The 19362-nt window shown below is 33.9% G+C and overlaps 1 protein-coding gene across 1 annotated transcript in view; it reads right to left on the reverse strand.

Annotated features, from left to right (window-relative positions):
* Positions 1-19362, reverse strand: part of Smp_086460 (tho2 protein, putative) — a gene marked incomplete at both ends in the record, with an annotated part of 102687 nt that overhangs the window by 15849 nt on the left and 67476 nt on the right. The window contains 9 exons of the mRNA XM_018792665.1: positions 2627-2801; positions 5109-5411; positions 8079-8287; positions 10506-10550; positions 11261-11429; positions 11861-12158; positions 16147-16243; positions 16683-16754; positions 18774-18867. Of these exons, the coding sequence (XP_018647209.1) occupies positions 2627-2801; positions 5109-5411; positions 8079-8287; positions 10506-10550; positions 11261-11429; positions 11861-12158; positions 16147-16243; positions 16683-16754; positions 18774-18867 (1462 nt within the window). The remainder of the gene's footprint in view (positions 1-2626; positions 2802-5108; positions 5412-8078; positions 8288-10505; positions 10551-11260; positions 11430-11860; positions 12159-16146; positions 16244-16682; positions 16755-18773; positions 18868-19362) is intronic.

Below are 19362 nucleotides of genomic sequence, written 5' to 3' on the forward strand. Positions count from 1 at the left end.
TGATAGGTGAAACGCTCACCACCGCACTAAATTCTTTGACCTTGTATGACTGTCTTTGTTTTATCCACCAATCACAATTTTATGTTCATTCTGAAACAATATTCTCCCTTTTTGACTCATTTTTCCTATTCTCCAGTTACTGTTCGGTATGTCATTTATATTTCTCCCTTTCACTATGTAATAGACTACTGTTTATTCGCATACTAATGTTGTTAATTTACGTTTTAGAAACAGATAAAGTTTATTAAGCCAAATAGCTTACTTGTTCTGACTTTGGCGAAACCAAGACTCTGTATTCGACAGTATAGAGAAGAGCTTAAAGTTACCCCTGTAGGAAATTGCTTCCTACAATCAACAAACACATTGAAATCGATCCAATCTATCAACCAATCGGAAAAATCATGAACAGATATATAGGACCAAAAGTAGACAATGACAGGTTAAAGGTTGACAATAACCAATCAACATCGAGGTCGACAGGACAAGCTGTAAGCTATATGTGGAGAAATTCGAGCACCTCACTTCTACCTAAAGCTTGTGGTGATGATGTCGTTCAGGATAACGACGAAAGCTCCACGACCAAAGTATCCAGCTCAGAGAACAAAAATCCACATAAATCATTTACCTGGGGTACAAATCTCAACCGTCTTAGAATGAACTAAGGGTATCAAGGTCATATGATATCAGATCATGATATAAATTGTCCGTAAAACATCCAGATGAAAGTCTTCACAAAAATCAATTACTTGAGAATCAGAGTATATTTGATTTATACAATATCAATATCTGGCGTAGATTCGAAGAACGTTACCCCAATCACACTAAGATGAAGTATGTTAAATCTGAGTCGACTCTAGATGCTCACTGTTATCATAGAACGTTTTTACTTGAAAGATCACAATAAACTATCATTGATGAGTCAATTTGTACGTCTATTCATTGTTTAAATGACAGTTTGTGATAAAAATTATCTTTACATTACAAAAGTCGCCTACAAATGAAGAACAATTAGTCATGTGTCCTATTTTGATGAGACCGAAATTCATGACCAATTAAAATCACAATTACTAACAAATCTAGTGATTGTGCGTTTTATAATAACCGGGAGCCATCATCGTTTTTGTTAAAATTGATTCACTAAGTCTTTAGATGTAAGGGAGAAAAAACAAGAAGAGGAAAAGCACTTGAAAACACATAAACAGGACCGTACTAACACATACACACATCAAGTAGAATGATGGAGGAAAACAAATACTAAAACGGTGGACTAATGTGACTGATTTATTTGACAATTACATACAATTCCAAATAAACATATCGAAATAAAAGTGTAAAAGTTTCTTTTTCCACGAAAAATAGAATATCAGGATGGGAGCAATAAACAGTTAAAAAAAAAAGAACAAAAAGGTGCGGCGGAGGGAGGGGAATACCGAATAGGGCGGTATAAAAGTAGTAGTTATGAAAAAAATCTTTAAATTACAAAAGTCTCCCACAAATGAAGAACAATTAGTCATGTGTCCTATTTTGATGAGACAGAAATTCATGACCAATTAAAATCATCTAATAGTGAAAAAGAATGGATAATGGATGTGTTACATAAAAAATTGATTGAGTCTAGAAGTGGTGTTCACGGAAATCTGACACAGCAACTGCTATGACTATTCGATAATTGTTACGACTGCGTCGGCAATTGTTAAGTCGGAATCTCTTATTACTTATACGTTAAAAATGGAAAACCACTGCAATTCCCGCGACGCGAAATAAGAACAAGGAGACTGATACAACTGAAGATTTATTCATCACAAAACATGACGACCCTAGTCGAAAATACACTCATTTATACATTGGTTTGTACACCTATTTTGATTATAAATTAGAATAAAATCACATATATGAAAAATACCCACAGTTATGACGAACAACATGCTGAGTATAGTTCATATTAATTGAATACAAGAATATCGTGTCTTCAACAAACATTACACTCAATTAAATTAGTGTTAGACCGAATAAAATATCACACTGAAAAACAAAACAAATATTCCACTGAATAACCATCGAAATGAATTTTAAAAAACGGAATTAATGTTTCATAAAACTGATGCTCTTTGGTCACATCAATAATCTAAAGTCATGGTGAAGATAGCTTTTAAGTTTGAAAAGGTCTCTACAGAGCTAACTTATTTATAGGTTTGTATATTTTCCCCGTTGTTGATATTACAAGGACAGCGACTGATAAAACTTCACTGATATACACGCAGTTTTGTTAAATAGGTACACGTTTAAGTAAAGTTTGGTGAATAACGCGTTTGGGTGTGAAGTGACAAATACTTCGTTCGAATCGCAGTGTAAATATTACCACTGGGATGCAGGTTGGTCTAGCTGATGAGCCGAAAATAGGGACGAATGCGCGTCCTGGATTCCAATGTCAGACACAGTACAAATTTACTAGAATCATCCTAGTTTTGCAAAATAGTTGAAAAGCTTGTAAAACAAAGTAAGCTTCAGTACCAGTGAAAACAAATTAAATTTGTTTCACAAATATCCTACTTTTTTTCACAGAAGGGACAATCACAAACATAAGGAAAATATTCTTGTGGATAAAATAGTATTTCTAGGTCAAAACTAACCTTTCTGAATACAGTAACAAAACCAGGATATTGACCACATTCTTGATTGAATACTTCTTCACTGGCATGCCAACGCATCACAAGTTCTAAGACTGCACATAAAAATCGACCGTAACGATGGGCTTCATTTTCTGTACACATACTGGTAGGCAACGTTATGTCATTAAAAATCTGATGGAACGGAAAATATAGGAGAGAATAGGAATCATGTACTTTTCGGAGATCACGTTAATACAATGAAGCTTATAAAAATAATGCCATCATGGGAAAATACTGTTGATATTGAATAAGAATTACAGGGATATGTTTTTAATAACTTTTCACTCTTATGAGGTTATCAAACGATATTCAACAACAAAACAGGCAAAAACCTCCCCTTGATTAAAGAATATTTTTCATATTTGTTATTGGAAGAAAAAGCAAATTCACATCAATTCTCTATCTACGAGAATTAATAAAAATAAGACCACCGAGACAATAATAAAGATCGCCATGTATATGACAAAAATGGATGCAAAAACAGGCTGATTATATTTAGAAGTATCAAATCAATATAAACAAATCAATGAATTGGAAGATCAAGCTATAAAATCGGTCGATTGCATAATATCTATATTCAAATGAAGTTACAGTTCTACTTCATAATCATTATTTCATCGTAGCCGGGATAATCAAGATATAGACTCTGTGAATTCATTTCCATTAGTTCGACTGCTTCAATGAGAGTATTTACACTAAATACACGAGTAAGTAAATCTCTTACTGCATTTTCATAAGCTATCAAGTTTACTAAAATAAGGGACAATTAAGGTTGATTGAGAGCTCTATATTAACCAAATTAAAAAAGAATATCAAACGAACTTTAATTCGTCCACCAAAATTATGGTATGATTTATACATACTTCATTTTGTATACAGCCAAAGGTAACAAAATCCATCTTACCGACCTCGGCCATTTCCTTTCATGAAAACTTTGTACAACCATTATTCTTGCTTTAGCCATCAAAATAGCAGCGCACTAAGATGTTAATAATCCCCTCGTATTTCTATTCCTTTACATCACTGTAACGTGTCTTTGATATTTCTTAAGTAATTATTATTATTGTTATTATTAAACTTTCCATCAAAATTGTCATTTTTCATATTAAAAATAGAAAAATTTCAGATAAATTTAAACAACAAAATGAGTTCATGTACTGACAGGTGGAACATCTATTCCTATATATTCAAATATCTCATTTATGGCATAGGCGAGATATCCGTCTAGCAACCAAAGGACGGCTTTACTGCACAGCAGTTCGTTCCGTCCTACTTTATGGCAGTGAAACATGACCAATAAGAGTAGAGGATATTCATAGGCTACTAGTATTCGATCATAGTTGTCTTCGAAGCATTGCTCGTATATCCTGGGACCACCGGGTAAGTAATGCAGTTGTTAGGAAACGGGTACTAGGTAAGGATGGCAAATCGATTGATGGAGTAGTGAAACTTCATGAGTTGAGATGGCTGGGACACGTGTTACGTATGCCCAACCACCGACTACCCCGATGTGCAATGTTTTATGGTGTAGGAGTAGGTTAGAAGAAAGCTAGGGGCGGCCAGACTAAAACGTGGCATAAATCCATGAAGTCACTGACAAATGGAATGAGCTATGCTGGTATGTGTAGACTACCTGGTTGGGATTCGCGAGATGATAGCAATCGATGGTTAGAGACCTTGAATGACATGGCTGAAAATCGTTTGCAATGGCGAAGGTGCGTCCACTCTTTGTGTTCTCCCGAATCCCAATCTTCTGAATTCTTCATGTCTCTATCTTTTTTCTCTTTCAAAATCTATTCCGTTGGATTATACTCCTTCAATAACATCTTCAAACCCTAATCTTTCACATAATGCTTATACTCTCACTACTTCTACCACTATGGGATTTGAATGGACAACTGCATCTCTGTGCTAATGTGGTATGGCAACTCGAACTGATGTACGTACGTACGAAGTTCTATTTTGTGACTGACTGACAAATATTCCTCAATGTTTGAGAGAATAGTTAGACAGAAATTGGTCTCCGAATATAAAGAAGACCCATCGTACATGTGTTGCGTGAATTCTAGTATATTCGTTTCTCATTATTTCCAAAGATTGGACAGAAAGGGAAATATGCTTATAACTACGATATTTTCACTTCAGTTATTCGGCAATAACTTGTACGCTTTTCATGGTAGTGTCTGTGTGTACATGCAATTAAGAAGTCGATACAAATCTATTAAAAAGTTAGTTTTGACATTGACTCAGGTGAAAAACAGGTAGACTAAGCGTTTGAGCAAGTCGTTGACATTTCAGCCGACTTAATAAAGAATATTAATTGATTTCAACAAGATTTCGTGGATGATTAAATTCAAAAACAACTTTAGAAAATAAATGAAGTAGCTTTTTAAAAAGACGAACATTTAACCTATAATATATTTTTACAAAAGTACTTACTCGATCCAAACAAATCAATGTAGAGAATCGTGCAGTTTTTAATTGATGCAAAACATGCATAAATTGTGCCGCATATATAGCATCAGTTGCGGTGAAACACACTCTAGGATATATACATAATTGTAAGAATTGTGTAATAGTATCAGTTTTTGTAGCTAATCGTGTTTGAAACCAATTATCACGTTCAGTCATAAGCCAAGCACGTACACGTGCTACATGTTCTTCCCGTTCAGCTTGTTCATTGGTTAGACGTTCAATTAAATTTTCCAAACGTTCTATTTCACGTTTCTTTTTTGTTGAATTCTAAGTTTACGTGAGTATTTGATGTAGATAGAAAGAGGAAATTCGAAAAAGGATCCTGTTACTAAATAAATGTGTACTAAGCAAAATGCTAAAACTGAAGTCAAGACTTTTACAGAAAATAAATTTCTGAGATGTTACGATGATGTTGGAGTAATGTATAGTTAAATAGACAGTAAAAGTAGATACTAATTAGTACTACCACGTTGCTAGAACAGATTAAACAAACACATACTTATACCACAAGCATGGTAAGCAGAGATGGATAGTGGCTAGCAGTGGAATCCGAGACGCGCGTTTCGTCCTATTTGGGACTCGTCAGCTGGATGTACCTACATCTCAGAGTCGATGTTCACTCTGGGACTCGAACCCAGTACCCTCGCTTCAAACGCCATCGCGTTATCCACTCGGCCACTGAGTCCTGATAGCCACTTGCTTGTGCCATACTTATACGTTTAACATTTAAAACGAGAAAACATTTATTTTATTGCTTTTTAGCTAAAACACAAAACCGCTGGTTTAACTAATTGCAACTATATGTTTAAACTGTACCCATCAATGGGATAATTATTAGGAACAATAAAAGGTCCTTCTAACTAATCAATGATTCAGTTAGAAATACAGAGAAAAATATACATATATTCGTTTATTCGACAGACAGCTTGATTGTCCAGAAAGACCTATTCATTTACTACAAACGAACATTTTAGCTAAACAATAACCGATTAGTAATATGATCATCAACAACTGGTGTATGGGAGGTGTGTGAGAGAATACAAAAAAAAATGCAAATATCAATGACCGTAATTTCATAGGTAAGATGACGCAAAACAGGCGAAAATAACTGAGAGTCAAGTAAAAACAACAAGAAATATCATAAGAAAATTTTAGCTTTTCAAGTGTCCACGTAATATGTTTTAATCTAAGTGAATGAGATTAGAATATTTTTATTTGATTTATTTAACTCATATAGAATCTTTAATAAATAACCTTGTTCAACTAGACAGTCATTTATGAATCATAGTACACATTTTGAACATATTTACTGTACTTTTTCCTAGATCAAAAATAAACCTAACCACTTAATGAAAACATTGAGGCAATGCTTAAATAATGGCTTCGAACAATTAGTAGTAATTTTTAATAGATATTGACAGTTGTAAACAGTTATTGTCTTTGTTGTTCGAAATGTATTGTGCTAACATCGATATTATTACAGCATAATATTTTCTGAAGGGGATTTGTGGAGATTTCAGTATTTTTCAAAGTTGAAATCATGAGTCAATTGAAGCTAGACCACCATCGAAAACCTGGATGCCGGCTCAGTGGTCTATCGGTTAAGGGCTCTGGCTCGAGATTGGTAGGTCCTGGGTTCGAATCTCGCGAGTGCGGGATCGTGGATGCGCACTGCTGAGGAGTCCCATAATAGGACGAAACGGTCGTCCAGTGCTTCCAGGTTTTCCCTGGTAGTCTAGCTTCAATTGACTCATGATTTCAACTTTGAATAATATTTTCTTTTTATCATAGCAAACAAATAACTTGTTAAGACAAATATTGCGCCAAATGTTCTGCATCATGAATAAATAAATTTCCGTCAAACCACTACAAAATAGATATCAAGTACAAGTGAACTACATTTGGTGTTAATGCTAATTTGTTTATTAAATTTAAACAAATAAAAATTAGAAAGATTCTAAATTAAATAAGGCATTAGGAAATTGAAATAGATGGACTCCTCATGTTTCCTGAAAAACTTTAGGAAAACAGTAAGTTTTTTGTTTAATTTTATTGAATATTAAAATACATGAAAACTAAGAAACCTTCAGTGACAATTTGGAACCATTATGTCACAAACGGTAAACTATCCGTTATGGTATTCAGCTCTGTAACTCCGAACCCCAGCCCGCTTACCACGGCTTCAAAAGCTGCGTAGCATCATCAGCTGTCACATACACAAGAAAATAAGTAGCCGAAACTGAGTACACAACTTTGTACTCAATAGATTAATAAATTTAGCAACATGATTTGAACTAAATCGATTTTAATTCTAAGTGTCTCATGTAGCTTCTCTTTAACATTTCTCTTGGTATTCCAGGTTACAGCGAGTAACTCATGGTAAATGATAACGAAAACATAACATCATTTAAAGGAAATCTGACAAAGTGAATGTTCGTTAGTGAGGTTTCACAGAGTGACCTATTTGAGAGTATCATTGAAAAGCAGAGTACAGGAAACTTTGATGCTTATCATGATCATCGAAAAAATGATGGATTTAGGTTATAAACTGTAGAAATTCTATCTTAACATGTCGGTAGTAGAACAGTCTTTACCCATGACATTAGACGGTCGTCAAACTTTATGACGCGATGATCCAAGTTGGAAGTGTACGAGATTGATTGTTAATCTAGATGTCTAGTGACTGCCCACTTGATGTGAGACTTGAATGTCCTGAATTTGGTTTCAAGTTGAGGGATACATGGGTACTCAAGATAAAAGCCATGTTGTGAGGTCCCACAACTCCAACTTTTTCAACAGTACTCCAATTGAGCCCAATTTGTAACGAGTACCAGCTTCTAACCAAAAAATCTCCATCGAAATGAATATTTATTCAGAGAGAGAAAAAACAAGAATATATATACAACTAGGGGTTTACATCATGAATGCATTTACCCATCCACTAGCCGGTGTATCAATTTGTTGAATCTGCTCTTTCAGTTGTTGTATTTGCCGCTGATAAGCTGATTCGGGGACAACTAAATCACTTGACTGTAAACTCCAAAATGTGATAAAAAACACAATGCCTAATTCATCCCATACACGAGCTGGATATAATGGACGTATAGCTGCAGCTATTTCATTGCAAACATGTAAAGAAGCAGCTGAGAAAACTGTCTACAATTTCACAAAAAAAATAATAATGATATTGAAAACAAATGATTATCAATATTAAGGGATATTAAAAAAACAGATGAATAAACATACTTGATAAACGCTGACAATTAAATTGAACAAGTGAGTTAAAAAAACCTTTGAACTGGTAGATTCTGGGAGACATTATTATACACAATATGATTTTTTAAAATTACATACATCATAGGTATTTAAACTATTGGACGACATGAGGCTTCAGCAGATGAAAGATATCAGCATTTAAATAATAAGAAAAGAAATCCTAACATAAAACTGTGAAGTATATTGACAGTCAGTTATAATTTCTCGAAAAAATCTCAAAAAAATCAGAGTGACAAAAACATAATTGGAAATATTTTGGAACTTCTATGAGAAATTTACAAAACAACTGTATTTTCAAAACTGACTAGGGAGTGATAAGATTTATTACCAAATTTACCTTTTTTATGGAAGCTTTCAAAATCGTAAGATCAAAAATGTAACCCTTTCCGTTACCCACATTTTCTGTATATAATCTAACCTCAGAAAACTTTTAGCTAATCAGTAGTGTGTCAATCTATTGGGACGATATACTTATACAGAAAAGAACTCACCTTCCAACCATAAATTTGCAGGTTCGACGCCTTACACCACCTCATTCGGGGTGGTTTGCTGAGTAATATCATTAGTCCTTATAAAAAACAGAATGTGCCTCAAACGCTTGCGTATGAGTCTTTACTTATTTACTATCCTGATAAAAATTGATTAACATTGTCTGATGTTTGATAAGGTCGAGTATAAGTATGATTACGTACTACTAGATATTCATTTCGGGAACTTTCGATGTATCCATCATTCAGCAAACAGATACTAGGAAATGACTCAACTTGTTCGTCTTTGAATGCCTTTACATGATTTATTCAAGGTCTTGAAACAGGATCTAGAATTATAATATTGTATGAATATGCTGCTACACATGATTGAGAATAAGCTACAAATACTTTGAAAGCTTCAAACAATAAAATTACTAGGATTATTGATTCAATGATTTGATGTAAATGAATGGAATTTGTACAACTCTTCAACGACCAGTAGTCAACGATCTCAGAAAGGCTAATTTCCAAAGATAAGCTGAAGTAGTTCAAAACAAATAACAGGTGTTAATTATCAGAAGGCATAGAAAGATTATACTAGGTGAATCAGGTGATCAAATGCTTAATGAATTTTAATAGAAATTTGTTCATCCAATGACTAACAACAGGCAAATTTGGATTCTACGATCTTCAGCAAAATTATGTGCGTGTAACAAAATTAATAATACTTCATTCCGGATATTCAAAGAGAATTATTTGAACTAGTGCAAGCTGTGGATCACATAAAAAAGAAACTAGTCTAACGTAAAGTATTGAAGGAAAGGCTGATCACTGACCTTGGTGAATGACTTTGATTTTTCACTAGATTTCATAATTTCTGCTTGTTCTTTGCTTTCAAATAAACGCTGAAAATAATTTATGGTAAATACGTTTTAGCCATTAAGTTATATGACTGGATATATCATTTTATCAACTAAGGATAATATTCATACTATTAAGTTACCTGACAAAGACTGATTGAAGCTAGAAATGCAAACCAATGAATGTCAACTAGGTGCAGTAAAGGTTAAGGGCTTACCATATTATGTAAAGGTTTGAAGTTTGAAATCTAAGTGGTTGATGTGTAGGGATTATTGAAGGGTTACATTACAGACAAAACGGCTGTTCAGTGCTTGCCGGTGTTCGATAGTTGCCCGTTTGATATCGATTTGTGATACGAACAAAATTAAACTCGAATTAATATACACAAAAAACACGTGTGGTGTACTCACTAACGACCGGCATCAGATGAATTTACAAAATAATTGTGGTTGGTATGTTATTTAAAAGTACTACAACTTAGATCAGTAAAGAACGTCTAGCATATGAAAATTCGTGACAATATGAGCTGAAATTACATAAGAAAATATCAACCAAATAAGAATTTCTGGCACTTTTCTTCATCAATAAATACATCAAATCAGTGATCAGACGTCCGTGGTCGCTAGGGCACAGAAGTTTCTGAAATATTTTATTAAGAGAAACATAGAATGGCACACCTTACCTTGACTACCGAATTTTGTCACTACAGATGAAGTCCGGAAATCACGAATCTGAAACATAAAAAACTACTCACAGGAATGCCGTGTCTGACTAGCCTTAAGCAGTTGTTCCTTAAACCCTATGTGTCATGTTCCCAGGTCTTGAAAATCACACCTAACATATTTTGCATTTTAGGTCACCCAAGAATACTAAGAAATGTCAACTGCACACATACACCTCTTACACTACAAGATACTGAAGATGAAAACCCGCATCATCTAATTTGGTTTGAATAAACAAGGTAGGGGTTAGTAGCCTACATATCGAATGGTGAATACGCAATTTTATACTTCGTTTGTGAGTTACACTAGTGTTGTGATCAGTTATGTAATACACCAGATGCAATTGTAATACACTATATCAAAGTCTTCCTCATCTGTATCCGTTTATCACATAAATTTACACGTATTTATTTTGAACGATCCTGAAATCATAAATAATTAAAATGTCAATTAAAATGCCAATTATTCGCCTGAGGATGTTGCCAGATTAATATTACATCTATCATATAAATCTGGTTCGTTCTATTTTAAAGACAACAAGAAAGTGAAATTTCGAACTCCAAAATGTTTTGGTCATTAGTCATTGACTTCGTCTATTAAATCAAGTAACAAAAATAATATCGAACGCTAAGATAATATTTATCAGAATATTAAATAGCAATCGACATTTGGTGTTAAACCAAAATTCAAGTTGTTGATTTCTAGAATTCAAAAACTAATCAATCAAACTTTTGTACAACGAGGAAATTGTGACAACAACAAAGTAAACAATTGAAATAAAAATAACCTACAGCAACTTTTTGTTCAAACAGATTACGATGAAAACAAAAAGCCGTATCAGCTGGAACATGAAATTCACCCATCATTCTGTCAATATTTAAGCACTGTGTTTGCATTTCATCACGAGTTAATTGAAGACTAAGAAATGTTATGAATTGTACAAGTGTACCTTGACACTGAAGTAGAAATAATTAAAATAAAAGAGATAATTATTCAAAAAAGGGCAAATATAATTAGAGATACAATAGAAATTGAGTATTGAAGAGGAAGTACAGAAAGTTTCCGTAACAATATTGGTAGACCATAATTCTGGCACCCGGTTATTGGTGCAGAAATCAGGTGTCTGGGAACATCAACTGACTAGTTTTATTCAGAATTGCTACAAAACATTTGTAGAAAAAGGCAATCATCTTAAATTTTTCAAACTTGAAGTTTAGTAAATTTAGTTTAGAGGGTGCTCATATGAAATAACATAGCTGAACTTGAAGACGATGGTAATTCTGAGAAGAGCTGTTTTGGGATCGATTAGTTTGGTGCTGTTTCTAATAGAGAAGCACTGACCTTTCTGTGTACGAAACGATGTGGAACTTTATGAAATCCAACTAACCTGATCATATAGGCGCCCAGCTAATTTACAGTGACGTTCTGGATCATCTAGAAATATAATAGCATCACGCTGTTGAGCCATTAAAAAAATAAATGGCATAATCAAATTATGTTCAACCAAGGCATCTTTAAGACGTCCAGCATTACGACGTGTGTTACGTATCTGTGCATAATAACCACCTTCTTGTAATAGTAATTCACCACCTGACATAGATTCTAACTGTTCTTCGGTCATTTCTTCCGATATATCGATACCAGACATACGATGGAGAATTTCACGTAATATTGCCAAATCATAACTATAATGATGTTTTATTCAAAATGGTGAGATGAACAAACAAAAAACAAAATAATATTATACTGAAAGTGCACATATATAAACGACTATCATTTATTTGTAAAATATTATTTACAATCGTTAACTGTGGCCAATATTTATTAAAATGTGCACGAAAGATAACTGCATAAAATTTTGCGAAATAAGAAAATTTGGCGAGACTATAATCTAAGGACGACCTTTGAGCGAATCTTAAGTGACCTTGAGAAATGTTAGCCAATCAGTGAACAGTCAGCATAAAGTAATAATATATAATACAAAACCAAATAATTAAAGTGGATACCCTTCTATTATATGGTCCAAAAACCTGTCAAGGTTAGAAAAAGGTTCAAAGGTTTCAAAATCGTGATGCATAAGGTAGAGAAACTCATCTATATGGCTCCATAATAGTCGGTCTCTGGAGCCTTGATAAAGTCACAAAAACCCTCTCAGTCTCGACCGCATAGCTTCATTATTGTTTGTGTGTACTCCGGTTGTGTAGGTTTATCATTTTTATTGTGGATATGTCCCCACGACACTCATACCACTGAACAGCTGAAGCTTCAGTGACATCTGCGATTATTGCAGCCAATGTTACTGGTGCTTTTACTATACAGTTCGCGGCAATTATTATAATATGCCTTAGTCTCAAACTTAATCGAGCGATACAGGTTCCTATTCTAGCAAACGTCTTCCTTCAACATATATTACATCGAAGGACAACATCACGATAATCTGCACAAGGTATGCAAGTCCCGATCGCTGATGATCTAAACCTATTAGAAAGAACAAAACCCCTCTTTGGACGATCATAGAGGAATCAGTTTAACTAATAGTGTCTAAAATATTAGCGTCAATAATTCTTTGACGTCTAACTAGAGCTCATAAAGAGCGAATCCGAGAATGCCAGGTTGGATTCAGACCTGAACGTAGATGTACACACCAAATATTAACCCTTCAGCAGCTTCTCGGACATAGACATACTTTCCCATGTCCGACTATAGTTGTATTCCCTGAACTTAAGACAGCGTTCGACTCTGTTCATCTTAAGTTCCGCAGCAGTGTCCATCATTGAAAAGATTATCAGAGTACATCAACCTTGTACAGGATTCGATCAAAGCTGTCTTCGAAGCACCGCTCGTGAATTTCGAGATCATTAGTCAACAATGACAAAGATAGGAATAGGGTACTAGTCAAAGATGGGAAATCGATTCATAAGGCAGTAAATCTTCATCAAATGAGGTGTTTAGGACATGTAGTGCGCATGCTCAACCACCGACTCCCTCGACGGGAGATATTGTCTTCTGTGGGAGTATACTGAAAGCTCGTGATGGCCAAACCAAAATGTGGCACCAATCCTTGTGGTAATTGATAACTGGACTGAGTCATGTCATTAGGTTTCGATTACCTGGTTGTAGTCCGCGTGATTATCATAACTGGTGGTTAGAGTAATGTGGTCTAGTATGTTCATAAACAAATTTACGTGTTTATAAATACATGTAGTAGAACGTAGCTGATGATTTCGGACTGATTTTTAGTAACATTTATGAAGCTTCCGAATAGGGGACCAATAAGATTGTAGCTTGTGTCAGCTAACGGCCAACTTATTAAATTAGAACGTATAGTTGGGCGACTCAATCAGTCAGTCAGATATAACATAGGACCAGGCACATATATGCATCGGTCCAAGTTGCCATACCTCATTGGCACAACAAGATGAAGTAGTGAATTTAGTGGTGGTAATACATAAAAGAAAGATAGTATATAAAGATATAGTACAGGAAGAAAGACAGATTATGAAGCAATTTTAGTCTCACGGTTTAAGGGAAGACAAATAGTGTATACACCTACGCCATTGTGATGGATTCTGAGCCAGGACGCTGTAAAAAAAAATTATGATTGAGTTCGGATTCGTGACTCTAGCATACGATATAGATTATTTCAACTCATCACAACTTTGATCGAAGCACAGTTGCTCTCCAGTTTTAAGAGGTGCATAGTTGATTTTTCAGCGATTGCTTAACTCAGACTAAGAGGATTGTGGAAATTAAATGCTTACGTTATCTCTAGGAGAACAAGAGCAAACACATTGTAAAATATCCGACTTCGTAGATATAAAAAAATTTCTAGGCCCCTACTTTCTGTGAAAGGCAGATAACCCAATCACTTGTAATTTGACACAAATCAGTGACCATGTACAGGTTTATGTGTTCAGCTATCCGTCAAACTTTTGTATATGTCTGCGAGTTAGGCTGCATAACTGCCAAAACTGAAGTGGTGAGTGGGTTTTTAAACTGTGATCTAGTAATTGAGATTCCAGTGCCATCTTCCACTGATTTATAACAAAAATGGATTAAAGCTGACAGTTTTTAATCCCAAAAAGGAAACGTTAACATTTATTAAGAAATTCATTAACTCCAACTGATAAGTCACAAAATGTATCTCGCTAATGGCGAGTCTTAATGGTCAACTGTGTTAATTTACTTCGATAACTCTAAATGAGATAGATAATACAGCTTGATATGAATAAGAGAAGTAAAATCTAAAGCGCAGTTGATAACCTTCATTTTATTGATCCTCAGGTACAAACTTTTTTAACCAACCTCAGTTGCCCTCGAATGAGTAGCCATCACACAAAAACAGAGTAGTTGACTACCTAGTAAATGGATCAACACTCGATAAATAAATTAGATTTTATTCAATCCTTGACTAGTCATATATTCATCAACCTGTCTTTGGTTGCATCTAGATAATAACTGTAACTCATACTTAGTTAATCTCCAGTCACTTGACTGATAATTCATCAGTCGATTATATAGATAAAATATCAGCTTACTCATTGCTTAGTCGAATGATAATAGCATTATAACATCTATCAACAATTTGATATCTAATAATTCAATCTCTTTACTACAACAATCGAAGTTATATACAATTATGATGTTGATCTTCTCACCCTGTCTCTCAAGAAAACAAAAACTTAACTTATTCACTAGGATTGATAAGAAAAAACAACAGTATCAAATCAACAAACCGCTAATTATTTATATAAGTGATTTTAGTCAACGTTACACTGATATCTTCAAACAAACAAAAACAAGTATTACAACCATTCAAACGCGAAAGCATCTATATGGAGGTTAGTAATTCATTGCTTTGGTAAAAATGATAAATATACTTATTATTGTCATTAAAGCATAAGATGAATATACGGAGAAAGAAATTTAAATTTATATAAAGCGCACGTATGTGAATGGGTGGCTATATATATATATATATATATATATATATATATATATATATATATTCGCGACAACATTTCATAAGTCTCTGGTATCATATGGAATCTTTAAAAAATAATTTGATAATAGTTCAGGATTGAATTTAAATGTGAACATCAACATTGAGATGAAACTAGATTATGCTGACAAGTCCCAAGTAGTATGAAATATATGTTCTATACCGCACTGCTAGCGATCAATTGAAAGAAGCTGAAGAACCAATAAAAAATAAAGACAACTAAGACAGCTACTTGGGTTTAGTCCAGGACTTCGGATAGGATATATTCAAGATCCTCCTCTTACGCCTAGTCAAATTGTGTAAATATCCCGAATTTAAAACGCGGAGAAGGCTCCTAATTTAAGAATCAGTTGTTAATAGTTTAGCGCGTAAGTGACTTAGGCAATGTACTGGGTAGAAACGTTCGTCGCTGTTACATATAACATGGTTTTTTGTCGGTGAATATTTGGTTCAATGACATTAACAACACACCAACGAAATAATAATTTTCAAATTCCAAGTGCATTGAACCTATCACTCCTTGACGGACAGATGTTTTAATTTACCAAGGAAGAAAACAAAAATGAACGATTACAACTGGTCAGTCTGGAAATAATCAGTCGTTGTCATACATGATCATCCGAAGTTCAGCCAGAAAATTAAACACACCGATGCATATACTAATGACTTACCTTTTACCAACTTTCAATTGGTTCAGTACATATTGTAACAAACCAGCCAAATCGAATTGATACTTTCTGCACAACAATCCAGTAAACAACGACAACGCTGATTAATTATGAAAATAAAAATAAGAATGAGAGAAAGGGTAAAACAATCAATACTAAAATGTTTTGTAAAAAATTATGCGTGATTGATTGACGATATTACCATACATATGAAACTGGAGAAGCAATCGAATATTTCTCGAATATTTCTTGATGTGACCATTTATAACTATTGTTAGATAAAGGCATTAGAACATCTCGTACTTCTTTACAACTGAAAGGAATGACTTTAAAGAATTATTCCTCTCAAACAAAAACCGTTGCATAAGAAATGTTGAAATTAAATAACATAGTTGATTGATTGTGAAAGGATTCCTGTAAGATTAATTGGTACACATTCGCTGTTTCTGTCATTTGACGATAAGGTATAAAGTACGAATAATAACGAAAGTATAAACATGTACATAAATTGATAGGGATACAGTAAACAATCAGCATACCTTGTAAACCTTGACTCAATTGTAAATCTTCCAGCTTCGATTGATCTGTGGCAAGTGCTTCAATAATACAAACTGTGAACATAAGAACAAACAGCCAGAAAGTAAAAAACAATCCACATATATACAAACATAAAAATGTACAAAAAAATTGAAACGAAAGTTTCGTTAAAACAACGTGTCTGTCATTAAAAAATTCGAACGTTTCATTGAGATGGACTGTCTAAGTTTCGTATTATAAAAAGAATTGAACTGCATTACAAACAGTTGGCCACATACAGTAGTATACAACTGAAGTCTTAATAGAATAATTAACTTAGAAAAATATTTTTATAGTTGAAATCATGAGTCAATTGAAGCTAGGACGAAACGACTGTCCAGTGCTTCCAGGTTTTCCATGGTGGTCTAGCTTCAATTGACTCATGATTTCAACTATAAAAATACTGAAATATCCACAAAAACCCCTTCTAATTTAGAAAAAATATGTTGATTTTAGTTATTTGTATGAAAGCTGAAGCTTAATATTTATCGAATAAAATAACGAGTATGTGCTATTGCAGGCCTATACAACACATAATGCAAATATAAATATGAATTATCCATCTATCACATTGCATCAAGAAATGTTTACTTTTATTTCGAACCAAAAAACTGACTACATATTTTGTCAACAACAAAAACAATAACAATAAATTAACATCAATGGATATAATCCAAAGAAACATTGACTCCATGACAGATTCATTGAGGGAAACGCATTGTCAAATCAACATGAGTAATATTCAAATTGCTAAGCATGAAGAAAGTAATTTTCTCATTACGCCTAGGAACTTATTTTCCCGAAATGAAATATGAATAGTTCTTAGAAGTAATTGTGTTATCTACATACTGGTAGTCCATTTCCTTGCAAAACATCTCCCATAACTGATAGAATGGGTCATATAAAGAGTGTATTTCCAATACTGATATATGAGATTGTTAAGCTTTTACAAAAACACTTATGTTTTCTGCAGTGCCACTCTGTAAGGTCTCGACGTTAGCTCAGTCAAATAAGTGCTTACATTTGTTCACCTCCACAAAAATAAGCAAAACTGTATTGTGATAATTTGTATTTCAAGAAAATTTAAGGTGACTAATTTGGCAGGCCAACATCTCGTCTACGACACAGTTGATCTAAGTAATCAAACATCCGGTGACCTTACTTATTTATTTACCATGACGAGATCTCATCGGCTACAAACCTATCACGAATGATGAGATTTCCAAGCTAAGTGAAGCGGTTAGTACACCTAACTACTTAACTCCTTATAATCAGTCTAAGCGTTGACACATACTAGTCCTGAGTCGAAATTTTGCATTTCGAGGGAGGGGAATGTATCCCAAACATGGCTTCATTGTTGCTCGAAGCGATTAGAGGACTTCACCTTGTCAGAATCAACGAATGACTACTTCTTAGTTTCGAGTTCCCACCAGTACTTAGTTATGAACAAATATATGAAGGGATTAATAACATTTATGTGGACATTAGACTATTAAATTAATGTGCATATACAAACCCACACAGACACACTTATGATAGGTATACTACTGACGAGTTTAAGTTACATTAAAAAAACGATAAGAAGTGAGGAAAATGAAATTCCTACGCCATGGTTTGGAGGTACCATGATAACTGCGAGAACTGATAAATCGCTCATAAGATCGAGGATGGGCATTGCTTGGGTATCCTAAAACAATTATCTCATACATACCTCCATGTCAAAAATACTTCAATTAACATCAATTTGCGGTATATATATATATATATATATATATATATATATATATGAATCAAAATTAATCAGTGAGAGACAGTATGCCATTCAAGAAACTTAGCCAAAAACAATTTATGTATGCGCATGATCTTGATTACATTAAACTTTCTTCTACTTACCCACTCACTCACAAACATATTTAACCGAACACACACTTTTTTATTTCCACTGACACAAATTAGGGCTTCATTTAAAACCAACAAATGTAACTTAACGCAATCAAGGAAAATAAATTGAGATAATAATAATAATTAGAGAATAGTAGAATTTATCAACTTACACGTTAGCATATCATACCCTAAACTGCTAACATATTTCAATGCTTCAACAACAGGATTGATAAGATTTGTAAAGAGTTGAACTGTATGCAAGACCTGTAAGACGAAATTGGAAAGAGAGAGAGTGAAAGAGAATAGTAAAATTGAAATGGCAGGACACCTTACAGAAATAATAAAACATACATTTATACATTCACTTGGTATTGTTTGTTTGTATCGCCCCATTGCTGTTTAGAACTGTAATTGATCAGTCTCTTATTGGCGTATTTGCATCGTGTACGGATTGCCTCGATATTGCCATAAATCACAAGCTTCATAAGCAAAGATGGATGGTGGCTATAACAGTAGATTCCACTGCTAGCCACCATCCATCTTTGCTTATACATTTATACAGTTTTCTAATGATTGGTTAATGGTAAGAAAAGTTAGTTACCAACCACTATGTTCTATGCTCAAACTCAGGCTCATTTACCTCGACTTAGGGGACTGGATAGCAACACATAAATGCATAATTGGTAGACGTGTAACATGAATTTTGAATTCCCAATAAACTGAACTGGTCGTGTCATAGGCTGTGACAAGACTTGTTTA

Source organism: Schistosoma mansoni, assembly GCF_000237925.1.
Source record: "Schistosoma mansoni, WGS project CABG00000000 data, supercontig 0211, strain Puerto Rico, whole genome shotgun sequence".
Taxonomy (NCBI): Eukaryota; Metazoa; Platyhelminthes; class Trematoda; order Strigeidida; family Schistosomatidae; genus Schistosoma; species Schistosoma mansoni.